Below are 17263 nucleotides of genomic sequence, written 5' to 3' on the forward strand. Positions count from 1 at the left end.
AGAATATGTACTAAATCAGTGACAAACTGACATATGTCCCTCATTCAATTTCACACAAGGAAATATTTCTTGATTCATTTTTCAGATGCCACATTGAGTAGACTCCCAAGTTGGAGTCACTTTAGTAGTCATTTTAATACTTTTCTTTCTGATTTGCCAAAGGAATACCAACATTCTCCCATGAATACATACAGCCATGAATCACTGAAGGGGATCTCAGAAGAGATTACAAACAACTCAAATTACATATACTTCAAAGAGCAATAGAAAGAAACAGTGGGTAGCTAAATTTCACCATCTTATTACTAACAATGAGTTTTAGTCAAGAAGAATCAACAAGGACATCAAAGATATTTATAACCTGAAAAAGAGATGGACCTGTGAAGAATGTGAAACGTCAAATGGGAAAACCCAACCAATTTAATGATATGCTCAAGATCAAGACAAAAGGAAAGGAAAGAAAAGAAAAGAGAAAGGGGAATATAGTGCTAAGTGCTTCACAAATACTATCTCATTTGTTGAAGTGGGGGGAAAAAACATGCACAAGAGTCATAATGGGTAAAACTGCATGGAGGAGTTACAGAAACTCATACACACTGATGAAATCATATCATATAAAACAGACTTTTTAAAAAATTTCATGGCAACTATTATATCTTTAAACTAGTCTTTTGTTACTAAGCCTACTAAAAACTTCTTAGATTATATTTTTCCCTGGAGACACACACAAAAAGTTCAATATTTAGGAATTTATTTTTGCCAATAGATACTGAACTCTTATCTGCCACTATCCTTCATGGGAAAAATACATTTGTCACAATGAAATTGAGTTATTGCTTCAAGCAAACAGAAGAAACCACAAATCATCCCCACTTATGAATGAATAGAAACTATATTTTAAGTCAGTTGTTTAGATGTGTTTTCCTATAAAAACACCATTGTAAAGGGTGGTTAAGTATAGTTGAAAGTTAAATACCACTATAGGACATACTTCAAATACGTTACAGATTAAACAGTCTTGTACTTAATCATTTAAAATATGTGTATGGAAAAATAGCCTAAATAGGGACTACAGAAACCTATTCTCTCTCCTTGACATTGGGATCAAGAGCTTAATTAGAAGGGTGTAAATGACACAGATCTATAAAATCACTGAATGCCATATTTAAAGGAACCTCATAAATTAGTAAAACTTAAGAGCTAAAAAGGATCTTAGAGATTATCTATACTTACCCTTTTATTTTACTGATGAAGAAACTGGGACTAAATGAACATGGCATGTCCTTCAGTTTATGTACAATGATAGGATTTGAACAAGCGTTCCCCAATTAAATTTCCAGTATTTCTTTCTAACACACTACAAATAAGTCTCTTATTTTTATTGATAAGGATCAAGGAAAGCCAAAGAGGTTGCATAAAGTCACAGTATTTCTTAGTGGTTTAGCCAAAGAGTAGAAAAAAAGTATTTCCTAAACTCAAAGCTAGGACTCTTCTTTACTGCTCAGAAAACTCTCAAAACATCTAAATGCTAAACATTTTAATTCACAAGATACTCCTTGATCACTCATTCACCTTTGAGGGTAAAAGCAGTGGCTGAAGATTTCTTTTCTGGTTGCCCAGAAATGTGAAAATTATTTTGAATTCAAAATTTATAGGTCAGTTCATGGCTGTATTTTGGAATCCTGTGTAATGACAAACAAAATGATGTAGTGAGGTGCTACGTTGTCCCCTATTGCAATGTTTCTCAGAGAAAAGGGAAATGATCAGAATCAAGACAGTACTAATACTTTTTCTATCATTTTAATAGTGTTGTACTAATCCTCTCAAATTAGGATTAAAATTATTATCTTCTTGTGGTGTAATTACTCACACAATTGAATTATCCTGTGACGAAGGCAAGCACAAATTAGTAATGAATGTTGTGGTCAGATAATGAGGCAGACATAGTAATTTAAGTGTGACTTTATTTTGTATCATGAAATTTCTTAAAAAATTGTTAAAAGAATCCAAAGCATAAAATCCTATTAGAACCTGGATTTTTTCACTTAAAATTCATTTCAAGGCAAAAATCTTATATTACCTTTCTTTTACTTAAAAAATGGCACAAGTAGGTCAATCTTTTTTTGTTCCAGTTATCAAAATATAAACTGACCCTTTTTCCTGTTAGAAAAAGAGAAAAATAGCCAAATATGTTATATTTTATTAATCTTGTAGTCTGAAAAACCTGTATTAAATTTCATTTCAAAGCAAGTCATCACTTAAATTAACTTTTAAAAACCATTTTGAAATGAATAATTAGAAATCTATTAATAGATGCTAAATACATAAAATATAAAAAAACAATCTGTTTAATGAGGCACTCGACTCAAACTTCACAGACTGATTTAGTCCTATATCCTTCTTTTATAAAAGAAGAAATTAAGACACATACAAATGAAAAGCCAGTGAGTGGAGGAGATGGTACTAGAAGTCATTCTAATGGCTATCATGAGAAAGACAGAGCATAGGCATGAAAAACTCAGATCTGAGTTTTGTGAATTCAACAGAGATAGGTTAAATTAAATGTTGGGGTTGCATTAAAAATTCTTATATATCTTATTAAGAACCTCACTTCCAGAATTCCAGGAAGATGGCAAATAACAAGGCAAGAAATCACCTGACTCTACCAAAATACCCCACAAATAATTTAAAATAATGTCTCAAAGCAAACTTTAGAGGAGTAGAAGTATTTAAAGTCCAGGTACAGCAGCTGTCTAGCCTAAGACTGTTTCAGAAGACAAGCCAGAGCTGGGGTTGGCGGTGCCCAAGGCCGCCCAAGGACAGTGCAGGGCTCAGATGGCTGGTCAGGGAAGCTGGGAAGTCCTGCGATGGTGGTGGAGGGATCCACCCAAGCTATGGGAATGGACAAAGGGAGCACAAAGACTGGCCCTGCCATCAAAGAGGCCCTGCTGACTGCTCCCTCGCAGAAGAGCCCCTGGTTTGGTTCCAAACAGGGGGAGTCGGGGCAGCAGCTGCTGGAAACCACAGGGACTAAGAGAGCTTCAGGTGAACAGCCCGGCTGATCACTGATGGAGGCCCAGGGGAGAGAGGAGAAGCTAAGGTCAATCCTGAGGTGTTACCTCCCATCCCTCAGAAGCAGTATCTAATTCTGTACTAAAATTAACCACCAATAAGCTGCTAAAAATGAGTAAGCAAAAGAGAAGGGGCCCCATCCCAGAAAGCTGGGACAGAGAAGATCTGGTTGGCCATTTCCTCCTCCAGCTCATTTTACAGATGAGTAAACTGAAGCAAGCAGAGTTAAGTGACTTGCCAGACCGGGTCCCACAGCTAGTGTCTTGGGCTGCATTTGAACTCAGAAAGATGAGAAAGAACTCCCTACCTGGAGTTCTATCCACTTTGTCACTCTTATGGCCCAATACCAAACCCAAAACTACTGAAAGACATTTCTCTTTATAAACACTACTAAAAAAGTTTTACAAACAAAGGACCTAGTCTCAATAAGATCCAATATTATTGTGAAGACCAAGGGTCCCCACACTGGGAAAAGGCATGAGAAATGTCATCCTATGTCAGTCCCAGGATTCAATCAGTCCAAGATGTTATTGGGAGGAACTATGGGATAGTGATGGAGTCAATATTTGAGGAAGGAAAGAATATCTGGGAACTAATTCTGTACAAAAACACCTGACACTAAATTCCACAATGATTCTAAATGATTTATGACTTTAATATTAAAAATTGTATTACAAAAAAAGATTAGCTAATTGTCTATTTCTTACATGTTGGGCAGGCAATGTATTCTTAATCAAACAAGGGATAGTAGCAATTACAAAAGATAAAACAGGGAACTTTGATTACATGAAACTAAAAGGACAAAATTAATGTAGCTAGAAAAGCATTTCGCAGAAAGTGTTCTCTTAGGCCACCTTCCCTGGATTTGGGGGCTTGAGATATCTGTGTATTATCTTATTTTATAGTAGAATTCTAAATTTAGCTACCGATCTAGTTCTTCCTACAAATGGTCACAACTGATGGCAATGGGTAAATAATGAGTCTTTAAAGAATGTGGCCTGAGCTTGTCTTTACCTGAATGACTGGGAAGCATCAGAATCCATATTACAAAGGGAGCTCATCTATAGACCGTTTGCCATTTTCCATTTCTTTTGGTTCTTTGTGAGAATGCTAAAGGGTTATATCCTGGACTAAGTAGGCAATCCCATTTGGCTGGAATAACAGAAGCAGTTCTTTCTGGGCTCACATTTAATTCAGTAACCAATTCTTTTGTTTCTCTGTAGAGTGAAACTACCTGCAGAGTTAATCAGGACGCTGCAATCTGTCCCCCTCTGTGATTTCCCACATTCATTTCTTGCCTTGCCTTTCTCATATCTTGACATCTCTCCCATTTAAAGATAAACTTTCTTGGGGAACAATAATCACACTTATGTCTGCCTTCTTCAAAGATTACTAAAACATTCTTTTCTTTTTGGCACTTAAAGTCCTTTAGCACCTGGCCCAATCTATCTTTCTAGCCTTATTACACACTCTTTGGTGCCTTCTTGCTCTTGTTCCTCATACCTGACAGTCCCCCCTCTCATCTCCATTCCCTTGTACCTGGCACTGTCTAGAAGCCCCAGTTTTCAAGGCTCAGTTAATGTACTACCTTCTAAGTAAAACCTGTCCCGGTTTGTCCATCACTCTGTTCCCCTAAAATGATCTCTCTCATCTACTTTATTTGCACCCAGCTACATACATGTTGTCTTCTCCAACAGAAATTACGGGCCTTGAAGCTGAAGACTAATTTTCACTTCTTTCTTTGTATCTTCTTGTCAACAAACTACCTGTCAAGACTATCTGAGAGAGAAAAGAAAGAGGGCTGAATAAGGGGCGTGGGAGAGATGAAACTGTTTAGAACAGCTACTGCATAGGTTGTGAAAGTCAAGCAGGGAATAATAAACGGGGTGCCGGGCAGCCTGAAGGCCCAAATGAACCTGGAACTAGTGGACACGTAATGCACCAGTGTGATTCCTTCCAGCATGATTTAGCAAAACAGAAGCAGAGAAGGTAAATAGAAAAGGCAGCCAAGGCCAGGGTTCAGGTAAGTTGACTGTCATCAGGACAAGGGGAGAGGATGTGGAGAGTGAAACTAAATGATCCCACTAGATCTAAATCTGGATTCTACGCTCTGATAAGAGGTACACCCCGGGGAAGTTTTCTCTTACAGGCTCAATCTGCACCTGTAATTTTCATGAAAAGTTCAAGGCTTCATTTTCAAAATGCTACTAAATTTACTAGGGAAGGCTGTCTCCTCTCACTGCCCATTACAAATGTGGCAATACCATAGCAGCTTCAGGTAGAAGTTGGGACAATGCAACTAGCAAGAGGAGGCAGGGAGCTCCTCAGCAGAAGTAGGCAGGGGTAACAGCCTAGCATCTGGTCCACACGGGGTCTTCTTTGTCCCAATCCTCTACCAGACATTTCAGAATGACAGAAGGAAAAGTAGCTTGAAAAGTCTCTCTTAATAAAAATAATAGCTAGTATTTATGTTGTACTTGTAAGATATGCAAAACACTTTACAAATGCCTTTTGTTTTAATAACAAACATGGAAAGTAGGAACTATTATTTTCTCCATTTTACAGAAGAAGCTGATGCAGACAGAGGTTAAGTGACTTTCCTAGAGTCTGTAGTTTGAACTTGGGTCTTCCTGACTGAAAATGCCAGGACACTATCCATTACATCTTTTAATGCCTCCAGCCTGTCTAAAGAGGGGTAAGAAATCCTTACTCCAAAAAAAAGAAAACACAAATACACAAAAATTACTTTGCTAACAGCAAAGCACTGATCTCTGTTAAGAGACAGGTCAATTCTCTCAGAGCCTCCACAGCTGTGGATCATAGCATCTGAAGGAGGGCAGCCTTTGCTGACACAGGTGTTGCAGACTGGGAATGAGATAAACTGGAGGCAGAGGGAAGAGGAGAGACCTCTCAGTGTCCTTGCTTCATCCTCTTACAAGAGGAGATCTGTTCTGGGTTGGATCTCCAGCAGCCAATGTCAGGTGGCTCCTGTGTATTCCAACAGATCTCCCTGTTTCTAAGCTTTTAGCACTCCAGTTCATTCAATACACTGTCAACAAACTAATTTTTCTTAGTGCAGATAGGACCACAACTCTCCTACTTAACCAAATATTCCCCTGGCTTCTTCCTGACTCTAGGCCCAATAATCAATTTCTGGGTTTCACTTTTAAAGTACTACACAATATGACTTCAACCTATATTGCCTTGTGGGACGATGCAGCCAAACTGGCTTTCTCTCTGTTCCTTACCCAGCACACTTCATCTCCCATCTCCCAGCCTTTACCCAGCCTTTACATCCTGAAATGTACTTAGGTTAAAATAACCCCTCATATAGTCTTTCCCTTTCTTCCTTTTTAGTGAAGCTTAAGAATGATCTGCATGAAGCTCTTCCTGATTACCCCAATAGCTAGTTATCTACCTCCAACATACCTTATATCTGAATATTTTATATATACTTGCATTTATTTATTTAATATTTGTGCTCCTTCACTGACATGTAAGTTCCTTGAAAGTAAAGACTATTTAATGTTTGTATTTGTATGTACAGTGTCAAGCACAGTCCCTGTAACATATATACTTGATGACTGACCTGACTGACAATGGAAAAGTCCAAAACCAACTAAAATAAATAAGTGAATTACTTGCATAAGGTCTCCATAATTGCATAAAAAACTGCATAAAGTCAGCAAAAAGTCCTGAAAGAGATTGTCAGAAAAGATATTGTTCCCAAGAACCTCCCAGAGTATCAGATGCGCCATGAAGAAGTATAGCCTCTGGAAGGTCTTGTTGACCCAACATTCAGAACCTTAAAGATCCAAACAGAACCTAACCCTGAGACTCAGGAGAACAGCACAAAAATCTGGCGGACTTCTCTCAATACCAAATAGGGCTGATTACCCCAACCCTGACAGAAAGCCTCCATTCAAGCTCTAAAGATGGAAAAATTGGCAAATCGGAGAAAAGCCCACAATATATTTTTTAGATTATGAGCCTAGAGATGCCCCCAAAGTAGAATAATTCTGTAACAATTACAAGCAGAGACTCAAAGGGAAAAAATAGTACATGAATATCTAGAAGAAATCTACATCAAAGAAAAATTACTACAATCATCCAGAAAAAAAATAGGTTATATAGTAAGGAACTCTAGTCAGACTCACACAAGACCTGGAAGCTTAACAAAAGACATGCAGGCTTACAACCAAGAATAATTTGCCCTGCAAAGTCATATATAACTACAAGAAAAATAGAAAACAAGGTTTAAAAAAACATACAGAGCAAGCAGAATAGGCTGTGTTGAAAATGGACTAATATTCTTATTTTTTTAATTTTCAGTATCAAATTATTTATATTCCTCCCCCACTCAATGAAAAGGCAAGACACATGATACCCATTATACATATGAAGTTATGAAAAACATATTTCCACATTAGCCATTTGCAAAAAAGCAAGAAAAATAAAGTGTGAAACAATATGCTTCAATCTGGTACTCAAAGTTCACCAATTTTCTCTCGGAAGGTGAAAAGCATTTTTTGCCACGAGGACTTTGGAACTATCTTGAATCACTGTATTGACCAAAATTGCTAAGTCTTTCACAGCTGATTATCATTACAATATTGTTGTTCCTATATACAATATTATCCTGATTCTATTTATTTTGCATCAGTTCATATTTGTCTTCCCAGGTTTTTCTGAAACCATTTCCTACAACACAATAGTATTCCATTACAATAATTTGTTTAGCTAGTCTCCAATTGATGGTCATTCCCTTAATTTCCAATTCTTTGTCTCCACAAAAAGAGATGGTATAAATATGTTTCTGCAAGTACTTTTTTCTTTTTTTAAAAAAATCTTTTAAGGATACAGATACTTTCAGGATCTCCTGAAAGAGATCCCAGAACGAAAACTCCCAGGAATATAATTGCTAAATTTGAGAGATTATAGATTAAGGAAGAAAATACTGAAAGAAGTAAAAAAGGCTATTCAAATACTGAGAAGTCACAGTCCAGATCACATGAGATTTAGCAGTTTAAACAATAAAGGAGTGGAGGACTTAGAATCTTATATTCTAGGAACCAAGAGAGATAGGATTCTAACCAAGAACAAACTAACTAGCAAAAACTGAGTACAATCGTTCAGGGAGATAAAATGGATATTTAATAAAAGAGAGGAATTTTTTAAATTCCTGATGAAAAGAACAGAGATTAAAAAGAAAATCAGACGTTTCAATGAGCACAAAAAGGTAAACATGAAAAAAATCATAATGGACTTAAGGAGATTAAATTGTTTACATTCCTTATGCAAAGATGATGCACATAACTCCTGAGAATTTTGTCACTATTATGGCAGTTAGAAGGAGGCATCGCGTAGATTATGTTAGGATGATCTAAAAAAAAAATGGAGGTTTGATGAAGAGGGATGCATTGGGAGAAGAAAAGGGCGAGGAAGAAGGGGGAAATTCTTTCATATAACAGATGCATCCAAAGAAGAGTGTTTACAGTGAGGAAGAAAATGGAAAAGAAGAGGGAGAGAACTCTCGTTTGTATGCAGAAATCTATTTTATCCAACAGTAAAGTAAGAGGTTTTGTTGCTGAGATTAACAAATAACAAATGCTGGAGAAAAAGTAGAAAGATTGGAACACTAATGCACTGCTGGTGGAATTGTGAACTGCTCTAACCATTCTGGAGAACAATTTGGCACGTAAGTATTAAAAAGGGGTATTAAAAAGGGTCCCCAAAGTTTAATAGCCTTTTGGGCACCGCTCCAAATTCCCTGGAGGGGATGAGAGTCTGCAGCAAACTGGGAGCTGTGAGACCCAAGGGGACTTCTGATGTGAAGGTAGAAAACAAAACCTTGCTACAGAATGGCTGTCTTGAGGGAGTGAGAGATGATTTTAATAATAAAAGCTATCATTTACACGTAAATGTATTTATTTACTTGTGTTTTAGTCTCCCAATAGAATATCATTTTCTTTTAGTTAAAACTTTTTCTCTTCAAAACATATGCATAAATAATTTTCAACATTCACCTTGCGTGCCAACTTTTTTCTCCCTTCCTTCCTCCCTTCCCCCTTTCCCCTGCTCAGCAAGTAATCCACATATTTGTAAGTTTATAGAGATATTGAACACAATTTATATATTTATTAAAATATAGTCAATATTCAACAAAATTCAAAATATGTTTCAATGCAGCTGTTCATAAGTATGGTTATATGAACGAAATTACATTTAATACTATTTTTAATTATATTTTATATTGATAGCAATATTCTCTTTTATGTTAATTTATGTGAATACTCATTTGGATTAGTATATTTTGTTTCATAAGTAGATGTATACGCATATTGGGCCGCGAGGTGGCGCCGCGAAGAGAGGCAGGAAGTCAGACCTGAGTGCAAATGCCGCCTCAGACCCTCCCGGGTGTATGAGCCCGGGCAGGCCACGTAGCGCCTTCTGCCTCAGTTTCCTCATCTGTAAAATGGATTTTTAGGAAGTGAAAAACCATTCCAGGAACCCTGCCAAGAGAACCCCAAGGGGAACCCGGGGAGTGGGGACAACTTAAACGAATGAACAATATCTGTTTTTGTGAATTTCCCAGATATATTGGTGAGTCACAGGCTGTATACATAGTGCTATGAAATGTAATAACGCATGCGCACATGATGTTAATAATGTATTATTCGGTATTTGTATTGTAAGGCCTCATTTTCCTCACTGCCCTGAAAAAGCGACTTCAATACCCCCACTGAACACCGAGGAGGCCAAAGTTAAGTGACGCGCCCGGGCCCAGCCCTTTCCCTAACTCGGTCACTCCGGCGGGGAGAAGCCCCCCAGACTCGCCAGCCCCTCACCTTCCAAGAGGTCGAGGACTCCGAGTCGGACTGCGCCTCGGCGGCAGCCCCGAAGCGGTCGGTGCCCGCGGGCACGAAGCGGCCGTAGCGCTTCAGGGGCCACTGCTCCGAGGCCGGAGCCTTCAGGGTCTGCGCCATGGCCACAGGGGTCCACTTCGGTCTCCCAGTCTCGCCCTAGTCTTCCCGGACCCCAGCGCCCAGCCCGGTCCCGTAGCCAGCCAATCCCGGAGCGAGCTCGTCCTGGCACCGCCTCCCGGCCTGAGGGCGGCCAATGAAAAGCCGCCTCCTGGGCACGCGCCTCCTGGACCGGGAAAGTGCGCACGTGGCTCCAGCACGTGCGGCACCGTGAGCTGAGGGTGCTGAAGGGGCAGCCCCGCGGGCGCATCCAGTCTGGTGAGGAAGCAGGTACAACCCCGCTCCCTGCAGGATGGATAGAGATTAAGGGAGGGAAGTCAGTAGAACCCAGGAGCACGGGACGGTGGAAGGTGGGATTTTCTGTGGGCCCGAAGGAAGACCAGGTAGAAATGAGCCTCCCTCACGTGACCATGGCCAGTGCTTGGAGCGGCCCGCTACATCCGAGAGTACTTCGTGAAGAGTGCGGGGTGAACCCGAGGGGAGGAGGGTTTGAAATAAACATCTACACCAGGTTCTCAAACCACAGCCCGCTGAGGACCGTTGTGCGGTTATGGCAAAGGGGCTGAGGGCGGAGACTGTGAGCTTCTGTAGTTACCGCTGCCGGCCTCCCACAGTCGGAGGGGCAGCGAACTGGCCCCTAGTTAAACGTTTGAGGACCCTGAGGAAACAGAAATTACGTGACTGACTTCAGGCAACAGCTAGTTAGTATCTGAGGCTTATTGTTGTTCTTCGCTCTTCTAGAAGCCCAGGACTTCGGGGAGGTGACGGAGTGTGACTGGCCCGAAGGGAGGAGGCCCGGCCGGGTCACCCGCCTCACTTTCCGCCACAGCCTCTGGGTCCGGTGGCAGACGTGGATCTGGACGGTGGAGGCGCCCTGGACGCCCGCGGAGACCTGCGCCTTTTTTTTAAGTTCTTCCTGGCTCCCAGTTTAATACTCTAGTCACTCTTAAACCCAGATCCTTCATGTGTCCTTAAATCAGGTTGGTTAGAGAGGAGCCATCCAACACTGCTCTCGCCTTCTAATATAGTTTAAGGTCCTTTATGCCTTTTTTCCCCTTGGTTTCTTTTGAAATTCTTGATCATGTTGTTATTATTATTATTATTGCTAACTCAGTAAAACAACTTTCAGCACTTTAATGGGGATGGCACCGGATATTTGTAGTAGGTAAAATTCTAATTTTAAAGATTATGTTGTCTTTACCTTCCCATGAACTAAAAATATCACTTCAGTTATTTACATCTGAGTTCCCTTGTATGTGTATATTCATATAGTTCTTACGTCTTTTCTGGCAGGTATTTTGTAGTATCTAGTTATTTTAGATGGTCTGAAACAATATTAAATAATATCACTGACCCACAAACGCTTTGTCTATTTTCCTCTTTGATTACATCTATTTTATCTTTAACTCTGTCTGAGATCACGATTACTACTGTAAGTCCCCTCTACATGCAGCTTTATTTTTTAATCGCCTCGGCTTTCTTTCAACCTTCCTAAATAATGATGACAGTAATAAGAATACTGCTAATATTTTCAAATATGAGAAGTAAATGGTTTGACCTTTTTGAGTCCCCCATAATTGCTTTTTAATGTTTACCTTATATTTCTCTGAAGGCTCATCTGTAAAGTGGGAATAATGAATATATCTGTATAACCAGTCTTATCATGGGTTCCAAACGAGCTCATGAATACGAAATACTACATAAATCTCTATTATTATTATTATTATTACAAGACCCTGTTGGGATGAATAAGCAAGTCTGCTTTCATGGAGTTTATAAGCTAGAAGGGAGACAACACATGTATCCAACTTCATACAGAACAAAGAAGGGACAGTGAAATACACCGAGAAACATAGTGAAATATACAAAGAATATTGTTAGCATATAAAATTAAACCAAACATTTTCATTTTTGTTCCGATTTTTCTTTCATACCATAACTAAGGAGGAAATTTGTTTAAAACAATTGTGCATATATAACATATATCAAATTGCTTGTTCTCTTGGGAAAAAGGGAGGGAGAAAAGAAAATCTGGAACTCAAAATCTTACAAAAATAAATGCTGAAATCTATCTTCACATGTAATTAGAAAAATAAAATACTATTGAGTAAAAAAACAAAACGTGACTAAATTTTCTATATAGATCTGACCCAATCAGTTAAAGACTGAAAGACCCCACTTAATACTAAAATATTCATAGCAGCACATTTTGTGGTAGTAAACATCTAGAAACAAAGCAGATAGCTCCTATCCTCCTCTTCTTTTCAGAGATGAGGAATTAGGTACATGGAATTTAGTGATTTCTTATGAGTTATGAGTTCTTTTATGTATTTTTGCTTTTTCAAGGAGTAGAATAAAGTTTGTATCATTTTATATATGCACAATCCCCTAGCATTTATACAAGATATATATAGATAGATAGATAGATATAATTTTGTAAATATAAATAGAGATTTTATTTTTTTACCTAATTCTGTGTGTATCTAGACATTACTGAAATTCTGAAATTTCTCAGACGATAGTTCAGGATAGGGTAATGTCATAGGATCAGAGATTTAAAATTGTGGGATTTTTATAGGCCATTTAGCCTCCAGCGTCTTAAACTCTGGTTCATGACTTCATATGGGGTATCATAACTGAATGCAAAGGTTGTGATATTATGATTTATTATCAATAAATGCTTGATTTATGTGTTTTATATACCTATTTACCTGGGGTCATGTAAAAATTTCTCCAGTGAAAAGGGGCTGTGAGTGGAAATAGTTTAAGAAGCTCTGACTAGCTTAACGATATCATTTTTACAGATGAGAAATTGGGGCTGAGAGCTGAAGTATTTTGTCCATGGTCTCTTGGCAATGGTATCCATCATTTCTCTTATAAATGAATATTTTTATACAAGGAAGGACAAAGAAGAATTTGATGCTTTCTCTTCCTTTGTTCTAGAGGGCTACTTGAAGGATGCAAACTCTTATGGTGGTCACTACCATTGGATTGGTCATAGAAGCAATTTGGGGGCTTCTAGGGGTGCCATAGTGCATGGAGTCAGAAAAACTCATATTCCTGAGTTCAATTGTGACCACAAACATTTAGTGGCTGTGTGACTCTGGATAAGTCATTTCCTCCTGTTTGCCTCAGTTTCCCTATCTGTAAAATGAGCTGGAATAGGAAAATAGCATACCATTGCAGTATTTTTGCCAAGAAAACCCCAAATACACAAAGAGTTGGACAATAGCTGAACGAAAAATAGTATAGAAAATAAGAGGAGTTGGATATGACCCTTTATGATGCTGAACAAAGTATTTCACTTTCCTATTCCTCTGTTTTCATCTGCAAAATTTGAGGGTCAGGCCAAAGTCCTCTTCAGCTCCAGATTTCTGCTCTCCAGAGCAGATATTGTCTGTTCCTGCTGCCTTCACGGTAGAAACAGCCCTTTTTAGCCTGCTGGTGGCAGGGAGGAAGGGAACGGGTCCCTTGCATGGCTGCCTCCTTACCATCTGACACTGGTCCTAAAGGCTTGCGGTCCATTGGTCCCGGGCTGCTGCTGTCAGACGCCCAGCTGCAGGTTCCCAGTGTCCAGCACCTGTCATATGCCCAAAGATGCTGAGATTCAGTACAAGTGCTTCCCCCTTCCCAGTCAAGAGATGCCACTGAGGCAAATTATCCTGAGGCAAAGCTCAGGTCAAGCCTGCAAGACAAAAAGCCTGAAATCACCCTCTTAGAGAATGAAATAATATGGTAGAAATAATATCATGCAGATGTTCCCAATTCTCCTTTAAAGATAATAGATTCTAAACAATCAAATCCACATAAGAAAAAGATTTAGGTTCTGGGAGCCTCTCTTATGAGAGGTGAAAAGTCTAGTCCCAGGATTGTCATAAATCCTGGACAAGTGACTTCCTCCCTCTTGATGTCCTCAGATACAAAATAAGGGGGTTGATATCTAGGATCCTTCCAAGGCTTTCACCATTCAGGGCTTTCAGTCTCTTCTGATTCTTCTGCCCTCATGTGGAAGTGAAGATCTTGGGAATTAAGGGAAATCAGCCCCCATCTTTCCACATGCTTCCTCCCAGACCCTACCATGGACATCTCTCTCTGGACTAATTTTTCTCGCAGAGGCCACAAAACTTTTTTCAGAATATCCCAATGAGATAGCCAGTAAGACTAGAGATTTTGTCATTTCTAATGTAATCAGTATAATGTAATCACTCCCGGCAGACTCAGGAGGCAGCTGGAGGATGAGCTGGAAGATACTCTTCATTATTCACTCTTTGCTTGGGACACTCAAGATCTTTGCCATCTACTAACAAGCCTAATTATTTGTTTTCTTCTTGGTGAAATGAAGGGAAGACCCAGGCCAATTCTCCCTCAGTAGAATAAATGCTTTACTCAGGAAAAACATTTGGGGGACTTTTTGAACTTCCTTCAGATCTGGATCTGAAATCAGGGCCCTTGTGAATTTATATGTGTTGGTGTACACATGGATGTATATGTGGGTGCATGCTCACGCAGGTGTGTGAATGTAAACCATTTGCATACATCATATATGCACATGAACAGGTATGATGCATATCATGATGTACAATGAACAGGAATAATGCATATGCATGTATGTGTTGTAAGAATTGTGCAACTGCATCATTCATGGTGCATAATGCATAGACGTGTTGGACATACATGCGTGTTTTGTGGGAATTTTGCAGCTACATCATTCATGTTGTATAATGCCAGGTATAATGCACATGCATGTGAGTGTTGTGGGAATTTGGCAGTCACATCATTCAGGTGTGTTGGACATGCTTGTGTCACATACTTATGTAGCATGTATGTGTGTGGGCAGTGCTACATGGCCTAGTCTTTCCTTATTCAACTTCCCTGTAAGTACCCCCCTCATCTTATAGCAAATTACCACATTTGTACCAGCCAGGCAAGTAGTACCTGAGTTTTTGCCATCTCCTAGCTTTTCTGCCATCTTGGTTGGTGAATTTCCTTCTTCCCTTCTCTTCTTCCTCTCTTCATTGACTTCTTAGATGTTTTACAAGGGAATTTATTTCCAAACAGTTCAGGGGAGAATTATAGAACAGAAATAATGGAAGGGACTTTGGATTGGGAGGCAAAGCCTTCAAATTCATGTTTACTGATTTTGTGACAATGGACTTTGGCCTTGGTTTTCTAATCCATTAGATGAAGGGTCTGGTCTACAGAGAAAGAAGCTCCTGGAGCAATGGATAGAGCATTTGACCCTGGAGTTGGGGAGATGTGACTTCACATCCTCTCTCAGTCACTTACTAGCTGGGTGACTCTAGGTAACATCTGCCTCATTTTTCTCAACTGTAAAATGGATATAACAATAGCACCTATCTCCCAAGATTGTTATGAAAATCAAATGAGACAATATTTGTAAAGTGCCTACTCTGGCACAGTGCCTGGTACACAGTAGATGCTATATAAATGTTTATTCCCTTCTTAAATGAATAAATAACTTAAATAACTGATTTGCATATGCACAGTTAGGAAAATATCTGTTCAAAGTAACACCCACCTATGAAAAGTATTTGTCCAAAAGATTGAGTTGGGGGAAATGTTAAAGTTAATAAAATGATTGAATCAGTGTCTTGCATATCTATAAATCCAACCCTGTCAGGATTGAACAGCACCCTATCTTACCTTCTTTGCCTCTGGGTTCACATTCCCTCTTCTCATACTTATAGCTTAAGAGTATGGGTTTGGAAAAGACACCTAATTTCTCTTAGTTACTCATATGTAAAAGGAATCCTTATTGGACCAAATGGAAAGTAGTGAAGCCAGTGAAATTGCCCCAAACTGAGCTGCCTCTGGGAAATCTCAGATGGTTTCTGAGGTCCTTTCCAGGAACCCCTCCCACTCTTTTATGACCCTATCAATGACTATCTCCCCTGGAGAGTCTCAAGTTCAGAAATAGTTATTAAATGAACATCAGTGGGTGCTTAAGTCATTCAAGTGAAGGGCAGAGATTCCTAGGCCTTCAGTTACAAATAATTTAACAGCTAACTCTGGGAGTTAATGATCATTAATCCCACATAAACTTAATAACTAAGAACAGGGGTTTAAACATGGGGTGAATCAATTTGTTTTTCTTTTTAAAATAGTTTGATGATTATTTCAATATAATTGGTTTCCTTTGTAACTCTATATATTTCCTTTTATATATTTAAAAACCTTATTCTGAAAAGGCACCTGTTCATCTCATCAGACTGACTGTTAAAGGGGTCTGTGGAACAATAAAAGCTAAAAACCCAAATATAGGGAATCTTTTTATTCCAACAAGAATCATCCAATCCATACAGATTGTCACTCATCTGGCCCTAGTACATAGGTTGAGATTTGCAGAGGCCAAAACCTAATCTTCCCAGAGGCCATCCTTGGATAATGAAACTCTTGGATGATGAACTTAGTTATGCTGGTCCTCAGACAAATAAAAACTTTATTTACCCCTAGGACCTGCATATGGACAGCTAGGTGGTGCAGTGTTTAGAGTGCTAGATGTGGAGGCAGGAAGATCGTTGTTCAAGCCATGCCTGACACTTACTGTTTGTGTGAGCTGGAAAAAACATTTATTTTTTTTATTATTATAGCTTTTTATTTACAAGATATATGCATGGATAATTTTTCAGCATTGACAATTTGCAAAACCTTTTGTTCCAATTATTCCCCTCCTTCCCTCCACCCCCTCCCCCAGATGGCAGGTTGACCAACATATGTTAAATATGTTAAAGTATAGTTAAATACAATACATATATACATGCTGGACAAAACATTTCAAAATTGGCTCAGCCTCAGTTTCCTAATCTTTAAAATGGAAATTTTATACAGTTATTATAAAGATCAAATAAGATAGGTCATGTAAAGTGTTTTGTAGACCCTAAAGTGCTATGTAAATTCTCTCCGCTACCATTATTATGATTAGCCTTATTATTAATCATTAAAGCCTTTCTAGAAGGACTTGATAGAGCAAGCACTCTTCAAGAGCCCATGATCACCTCCATTTCATGATCAAGGATTTGAAGCCTTTAGCTTTGACTGAATAACCTTTAAATCACTTCCTTTCTTTAATTTTTAATTACCTTATCTACAAATTGGGACAAAACATCTATCAAACAGAACTGTTTTGCAGAGAGTGCTTTGCAGACCTAAAATTGTGGTATAATTTGGAATTAGTAGGAGTAGTAATT

General features: G+C 38.9%; 1 protein-coding gene across 1 annotated transcript in view; it reads right to left on the minus strand.

Moving 5' to 3' along the window:
* REC114 (REC114 meiotic recombination protein) overlaps positions 1–10319 on the minus strand; it is a 111315-nt gene extending 100996 nt beyond the window's left edge. Inside the window, exon 1 of the mRNA XM_074284870.1 lies at positions 9921–10319. Within this exon, the coding sequence (XP_074140971.1) occupies positions 9921–10058 (138 nt within the window). The 5' untranslated portion in view covers positions 10059–10319. The remainder of the gene's footprint in view (positions 1–9920) is intronic.
* Between the last annotated feature and the right edge of the window lie 6944 nt (positions 10320–17263).

The sequence above is a fragment of the Sminthopsis crassicaudata genome, chromosome 2 (assembly GCF_048593235.1).
Source record: "Sminthopsis crassicaudata isolate SCR6 chromosome 2, ASM4859323v1, whole genome shotgun sequence".
Lineage (NCBI taxonomy): Eukaryota > Metazoa > Chordata > Mammalia > Dasyuromorphia > Dasyuridae > Sminthopsis > Sminthopsis crassicaudata.